The 7,934-nt window shown below is 49.5% G+C and overlaps 1 protein-coding gene across 1 annotated transcript; it reads left to right on the plus strand.

Annotated features, from left to right (window-relative positions):
* On the plus strand, nt 1-5,350 carry EAH_00039140 (TBC domain-containing protein, putative; the record flags this gene model as incomplete). The annotated part of the gene is made up of 9 exons (XM_013395387.1): nt 1-81; nt 442-1,110; nt 1,358-1,450; nt 1,609-2,016; nt 2,203-3,435; nt 3,650-3,825; nt 4,016-4,088; nt 4,580-4,690; nt 5,045-5,350. 9 exons carry the CDS (start codon nt 1-3, stop codon nt 5,348-5,350), a joined length of 3,150 nt encoding a protein of 1,049 aa, XP_013250841.1.
* Nucleotides 5,351-7,934: the final 2,584 nt, after the last annotated feature.

Raw genomic sequence — 7,934 nt, forward strand, 5'->3', positions numbered from 1 at the left:
ATGGCCCTTGACGGCCCCACAGGCCCCGGGGCCCCCATGGATGCAGCACCCCCGTCGAAGGAGGCCCTCGATGCTTTGCAGGTGCGGCATGAACTTCTGTTGCTGCTGCAGTATTCGGTTGTCTGGTGATACTTCTGCCTGGGCCGTTGTTCTTGCTGCTGCAGATGTTTTATCAGCGCTGCTGCTGTTGCTGCTACCTTGCTGCTGCTGGTGTTGCTGCTGCTGTTTTCATGCTGCTGCTCTTGCTGCCTTCTTCCTGCTGCTATTGCTGCTGCTGCACTCTTTTTGCAGCTAGTACCGCTGTTCTTGTTGTGTGGATCTGTTTGTGGGTGAGGGGGGACCAGCAACCTCTGCTACATACCGCTGCTGCTGCTGTTGCTTTTGCTGCTGCTGTTGCTGCTGCTCTTACTGCTGCTGCTGCTGCTGCTGTTATGCATGCAGCTTGAGGTCTCTCGACTGCGGGAGGAGAAGCGGCTGGCTGGAGAAATATTTTCAGAGACAATTTGCAGCTACGAAGAAGAAGTGCGGCAGCTAAAAGAAGCCCTTGCTGCAGCACAGCAGCAGCAGCAGCAGCAGCAGCAGCAGAAGGGGCTCACTGCGACAGCAGCAGCGGCTGCTGCTGCAGCAGCAACTACAACACATGCAAGGGGCTGCCGTGGGCGTCTTGTGCAGCAAAAAGCAGCAGCAGAAGCAACAACAACACCCGCAGCAGCAGCAGCATCCGACAGAGCAGCAGCAGCAGGAACAGCAGCATCAGCATCAGAAGAGGCTTCGTCTTCGCCAGCAGCAGAAGCAACAGGAGCAGCAGCAGCAACTCCTGCAGCAGCAGCAGCAGCAGCAGATTGTTCTTCTCCCCAATCTCCCAGTTGCATCCCGAAGCAGCAAGAGGAGTCTCAGCAGCAGCAGCAGCAGCATGAAACCAAAAGCAGCTGCTGCAGCAAGGGGGCCCCTTTAGATCTTGCTGCTGGGGGGCCCCCGGGGGCCCCCGCAGCTAAACCCTCCTTCTTCCGCTTCGGCTCCCTCCCTGACGCGCATGCAGTTGGAGGGGCCCCCAGGGGGCCCCACAACTGTTTATTTGCAAGGAAGCAAACTGCCGAGGTGTTGGATGGGGTAATTAAGGAGATGCTGCTGCTGTTGCTGCTGCTGCTGCTGTTGCTTCTGCTGTTGCTGCTGTTATCCGGCCGGCTGCTGGTGGTAATATTGATGTTGGAGTGTTGCTGCTGCTGTTACTGGTAGGGCTGCTGCTGCTGTTGCTGCGGCTTCTAGTGCTGCTGTTGCTGCTGCTGCCGCTGCTGCTGCTGTGCCTGTATCTGCTGCTGCTGTTGCTGCTGCTGCTGTGCTGCTGCTGCTGCTGCAGAAGCCTGTGGAGCGGGAACAGCCTCGCGGCGGAGTTGGGGCCCTCCCGCGACTTGGGGGTGCTCGCTCTTGGAAAACGCTGCTCTTTAGCAAGGTGCTTAGGGTTTAGGGTTTAGGGTTTAGGGTTTAGGGTTTAGGGTTTAGGGTTTGCAGGGTATACAGGGTTCGGGCTTCTTGACTAGCGGGAGTTCGGCTTCTTACGGCAGTTTAGTGTTTAGGGTTTAGGGTTTAGGGTTTAGGGTGTTTGTTCAGGACCGCTTCAGCAGCAGCAGCAGCAGCAGCAGCAGCAGCAGCAGCAGCAGCAGCAAGGCCTTCTCCCCTTCTGACTATCATCCTTCATCTGGTATTTCTTATTGGCGTTGCAGCCGCTCTAGGCGCACTAACAGCCCTTCACAGGGGGGCCCCCATGGTGGTTTCTTCTGGGGGGCCCCCCGTGGGGCCCCCCTTAGCAGAGAGAGGGGCCCCCGTGGGGGCCCCCTATCACAGGGGGGCCCCCGGGGGGGGCCCCTATCTCAGGGGGGCCCCCGGGGGGCCCCCCTCTCTGCAATATGGGTGGATAGACTGCTGCCTGACTGGGATAGACAGAAAGAAACTGCAGCATTTGATGAAGTGCTAAGAATGGGAGTGCCTCATGATGTGCGAGGAGAGGTTTGGAAACGGGTTAGCAAGCGTTTAGGGTTTAGGGTTTAGGGTTTAGGGTTTAGGGTTTAGGGTTTAGGGTTGGTTGCTTGGGGTTGCTGCTTGCATGCAGCGCCGAGGTAGTTGTTCTAGTTTACATGGATTTGCGGGTTCTGCGCAGCAGATCCATCACTGCTGCTGCTGCTGCTGCTGCTGCTGTTGCTGCAGGCTGTGGGAGACCAGCTGCGGTTGAGCCCTCAGTACTACGAGTTGCTGCTGGCTCGAATGAAGATGGCGAGGAGGCAGCTTCTGCGCATTAATGTGAAGTATAGGGAACGAATAGAGTGTATCAGGGGGCCGATGGATGAGGGAGCAGCAGCAACAGCAACAGCAGCAGCAGCAGGAGAAGCGGCAGCAGCAGATGGAGCAGCACAGGGGGGGGGCCCACCCGCAGCAGCAGAACCTGCAAAGAAAGACGCAGCAGTCTGCAGCGTCTGTGGGGCCCCTACAGCGCTCGCAGATGCCGCTGCTGCAGATAACAACAGCAGCAGCAGCAGCAACAGCAGCAGCAACAGCAGCAACAGCAGCAACAGCAGCGATTGTTTCGTGTGGGAAGAGGAAATATTTAATTCTTTTTTAGCGATTTCTGCTGACCTCCATCGAACTCTCCCTCGTCTTGGTGTCTTTACTTCAACGGGGCCCTCAGATAAATCCAAGGCACAGACAGCAGCAGCAGCAGCAGCAGCAGCAGCACAAGCACCGCAGGCGGGAGGAGCTGCTGATCACGAAGCCCCGACGGGGGACCTTAAATCAGCAGCAGCAGAAGCAGCATCAGCAGAAGCCCCAGCAGGTGCTGATGCGAGCACCAGCGACAGCAGCAGCAGCAGCACCAGCAGCAGCAGCAGCACCAGCAGCAGCAGCAGCACCAGCAGCAGCAGCAGCAGCATAGATGACTCCCGTATTGACGGTCCTTTATGTGCTCCGCCACAGCAATCTGCTGCTGAGGCCCCGTCTCCTGCTGCTGCTGCAGACTCTTCATCTTCAACGAAGGGCTCTGTGGGGGGCCCTCCCTCAACAGAGTTGTGTACTGGTGGGGCCCCCTCTGGGTACCCCACCGTCATTGGGGGTCCCCCAGAGGTATCTACTGCTGAGGGGGCCCCCTCTGGGGGGCCCCCCATTGGGGATGGGGCCCCCGTGGGGGCCCCCGAGGGTAGAGGTTCAGGTTCAGGGGGGGGGCCGGGGGGCCCCTGTGGGGGCCCCCTTGATTCTCAAGCTGTGGCTCCTGTACCCTTTGGAGTGTCTGGGGGTGAACGTATGGAGTTGTTTTTGCAAACGCTGTTAGAAGTGTTTGTAATGCTGAGGCCTGACTTAGGCTATGTTCAGGGCATGGCGTTCATTGCTGCTACTCTGCTGCTCTATATGGATGAATACTCAGCTTTCGTCTGCTTCGCTAACCTTATGGTATTTCACTAAGGGTTTCAAGGGAAAGGGTCTAGGGTTTAGGGTTTAGGGGGCTAGGGTTTAGGGTTTAGGGTTTAGGGTTTAGGGTTTAGGGTTTAGGGTTTAGGGTTTGGGGTTTAGGTTTCAGCGTCAAGTCAGCGAACGAGCATGGGCTTGCATGCATGCGCATTAGGGTTTAGGGTCTAGGGTTTAGGGTTTATTGTTGCGCATGCAGTTGCGTCGTTCTCTGCATGCATTTTATACATTTGATATGGGGCTGGTTGAAGCTTACTTTCGTACATTTGATTTGCTGCTGGAGGAGAGGCATCCGCAGCTGCTGCAGCACTTCTTATCGTTGGGTCTAGACACAGATATATTTCTTGTTGATTGGATGTACACTCTATTCACAAGGTATGCTGCTGCTGCTGTTGCTGCTCTTGTTTCTGTTGCTGCTGCTGCTGTTGCAGCTGCTGCGGAAGCGCTGCTGCCGAAGCCGATATCTTGTACACTGCATGTGCACCAGGAAGAGAACTGCTGCTCTTGCTGCTGCTGCTGCTGCTGCGTAAGGGTTTAAGTGTATATTTTGTTTGTGAGGGTTTAGGTGTCTGCCCTTTGAGTTGTTGGGGCGGGTGTGGGACTTGTTCATCGTCAAAGGAGATGTTGTCTTGTTTCAAGTTAGCCCAAACCCTAAACCCTAAACTCTAAACCCTACTAAACCCTAGAGCCCAAACCCTAAGCCCCAAACCCTAAGGCCTACTAAACCCTAAAGCCCAAACCCTTAACCCCAAACGCTTAAACCTACTAAATCCTAAAGCCGAAACCCTAAACCCTAAAGCCTACTAAACCCTAGAGCCCAAGCCGTAAAAGCTAGACCCTAAACCCCAAACCCTAAAACCTAAAACTCTAAACCACGAAGCCTAGAGCCTAAACCCTAAGCATCAAACCCTAGAGTGTAAACCATAGGAAGTAAAACCTAAACCCTAGCCCCTGACAAGCGGTGCCCAAACCCTAAACCCTTAATCGCTCGCTTGACGGTGAGGGTTTCTATCCGAAGAAAGCGCAGCTCAGCAGAAGACCCCCTGCTGCTGCTGCTGCTGCTGCTGCCTTCGCTGCTCCAACTGCAACTGCTGCTGCTGCTGCTGCTGCTGCTGCTGCTGCTGCTTAGGCATCATTGGCTATCGTGTCTTACTTCCGAGAGGAGTTGCTGCAGGGGTCTTTGGATGACTGTATGGCGGTCCTCTCCCCCTCAACCACTACTCGCTTCCAGGCTATTCATGTACGCTGCTAACATCAACAGCAGCAGCAGCAGTAACTGCAGCAACAGCAGCAGGAACAGTAGTAGTAGGAGGAGGAGGAGTAATAGTAGCTCTGGGGTGTACACTGAGGTATATATATATATATATATATATATTTATGTTGGGGCATATATAGAACTTTTATTGTATTGTCTGTTGCAGTATATGAACACATAGTACTGTATTACAAGTTGAGGTGTATATGCAGCTATATATATGTATATATATATATATATGTGGGGTGTCTGTACGTACAGTCGGAGAGGTTTCTCGAGCTTCTCTTTGACGTGAAGTTGACGCCTGAGCGTTTGAATGTTTTGCTGCTACAAGTGCAGAAGACTATTAATGATAAAAGAAAAAAAGGAGGGGGGCCCCCCGAGGGGCCCCCCCGCAGCGGTTTGCTGCTGCAGCATCTCAGCACCGAAGCTGCTGTCGCGGATGCAGCAGCAGCTGCTGCTGCTGCAGCAACACAAGATGCAGAAGAAGAGGCTGCAGCAGACGAACCTTCTCCTGCTGCTGCTGCTGCAGCAGCAGCAACAGCAGATGCACCCTTCAAAGACACCGAACAAACAGACGGGGGCCCTCGCCTCCGCAGGAGGTCATTCACTTGGGCGGTAGTAGAGGCCCCCCCTTCGGCATGAGTAGCAGCAGCTGAGGAGCAGCAGCATGCAGTAGCAGCAGCAGCTATGTTGTAGCAGCGGCGGCTATGCAGTAACAGCTGCTGCGCTGCAGCAGCAGCAGTAGCTATGCAGCTGTGCAGAAGCAGCTACAGCTGCGCAGAAACAGCTGCTGCTGCTGTGCAGCAGCAGTTTTGTAGCAGCAGCACACGGTGAATTTGTTGCTGCAGAAGTCTTCGCAGGTTCATGCCTCGAAGAGGGCTCTACTTCCGTCTGAGCACGTAGTGGGGCTGCTGCAGTTGCTGCTGCTGCAGTCGCTGCTGCAGCCGCTGCAGTTTCTGCTGTTGCAGTTGTTACTGCAGTTGCTGCTGCAGGTGCTGCTGCTGCAGTGACTCCTATTGCAGCTGCTGCTGCAGGTGCTGCTGCTGCAGTGACTCCTATTGCAGTTGCTGCTGTAGCAGCAGCAGGTGCTGCTGCTGCTGCTGCTGCTGCTGCTTGGGTGGAAGGAGACAGTTTTGTTTTTTGTTTATTTGTCGAAGAGTAGGGGCACTTTTTTTGTTTTGGTTTGTTTGTCTGTTTTGTCTGTTAATCCGAGCAAAGAAGATATGAATCCGTGCTGCTGCTGCTGCTGCTGCTGCTGCTGCTGCTTCTCTGCTTCTTCCTGTTGCTGCGCCTTCTGTTTGATAGCAGCAAGCTGCAAGGCTCTAGCTGCCTCTACCCCTTGCTGCTGTTGCTGCTGCTGCTGCTGCTGCTGCTGCTGGTGGTCTGGCTGCAGCAGCTTTCCTCCTGATAGTTTTCGGTTCCACTCAGTGATTTCTGTTTGTTGCATTTCTATTTGTCTCTTGGAAGGTAGAAATATTCTTCTGTCTTTAATTTCTTTATTTCTTTCTTCTATAAATACCCAAAACAATGCAAATACACCGCCTGATATCCATACACCCCAACGAAACGAAGGCGAACCCCTTCTGAAGATATCTCGACGAAATGTTTGCAGCCAGTCTTTCATTCTCAACATATATATATATTTTTATTTATTTATTTATTTATTTGTTTATTTATTTATGTTTATATTCTTTTATGTCTTCGCTTTGTTCTACTCTTCTAGCCTTTTTATTTTATTTAAGGTGTTTTTCTTTGTTCTTTCGCTCTTCTTCATCTACCTCTCTTCTTCATTTTCTTTTTCTTTTTCTTTTTCTTCGCTGTCTTCTTTTAATTCTTCGCTGTCTTTGTCTTCTTTTAATTCTTCGCTGTCTTTGTCTTCTTTTTATTTTATTTTTCTAGTTTTGTTTTTCTTCGTTTTCTTCGCTTCCTGTCTTCTTTTCTTCTTTTTCTTCTTTCCTTTTTCTTTGCCTTCTTTGTTTGTTTCTTCTTTGTTTTCTACTTTGTTTTCTTCTTCTGTGTTTGCTTTGTCTTTGCCTCCTTCTTCTTTGTCTTCTTCTTCTACTTCTTCTTCTTTGCTTTTTCCCTTCGTGTTGTTTGTGTTTTTATCCACATTTATATTAGGGAAGAAAATAATAAAATTGTTCTTGCTTCTTTTTCTTTTAAAAAAGTGTTTTATCTTTGCTTTACCACCTCTTTTTTATTTTCTTTGTCTGTCCAGGGTAGCGAGCTCCTCCTTCTAAACAAAGAGGAAATAAAACAAGAAAAGAATTTGCTGCTGCTTCAACTCAATTGTCTGAGCCTAAATTATAATTCTTTTTACGCTACATCAACGGCGATCAGGTGTATGTACACCTCAGCCCTATCGCTCTCTCTTGTTGTAGATGCATCTTAGCATATTTTGCATATTTCTTCCTCATAAATGAATTATAAATGTTTTATTACCATAGTTATAACTCAAAAGATATAAAAGAAGAGCGTAAAGAGAAGGAAGGAGTCGCTGGTATCAGAGTTTGTACAGCTGAGCCTCGCTGTATATACACTCCGATTGTTATACTTCTGATTGACGAACAAAATGCAGAAATATTCCAAAGATATTGCAAAATATATCAATTAAAATCAACGTAACTTTCAACAAACTGCTGTAGCCAGCCGCAGCAGCACCAGCAGCAGCACAGGGGGCCCCCCTGGGGCTGGTACACCCGCCTGTGTTGCAGCTCTAAGAGCAACAAAGAAGTAAAAATTAAGAAAAATAGATTATTATTAAATAATATTTATTTAATAAATCATAAACATTGAATTATTTTTGAATATTTAAATAATTTAATACAAAAATGTTGCATGCGCAGTGGCTTGCCCTGACCTCAGCTTGAGAAAGAAAAACAGATAAACAAATGTTTCCTATAATATCAAACAAACTATTAAATATTTTTTAAATCAAAATCAAATTACTGTTTAATTCTTTTGGTATATCTGCATGTTTATTATTTACCACCTCCATATACACGACATATATATGTATAGTGTATATATGTACATTATATATATAATATATATATATATGTAGATGAGAATGCTAATATAAAATTTGTTGTAGATATGCATGAATCCGCATGCAAGCATGCAGATACACGTCCACATAAATCACCAAGTATGCAGTTCACGTATCTATATATATATATATATATATATATATATATATATATATATATATATATATATATATATA

This window comes from Eimeria acervulina, genomic scaffold (genome assembly GCF_000499425.1).
Source record: "Eimeria acervulina Houghton genomic scaffold, Eah_scaff457, whole genome shotgun sequence".
NCBI lineage: Eukaryota > Apicomplexa > Conoidasida > Eucoccidiorida > Eimeriidae > Eimeria > Eimeria acervulina.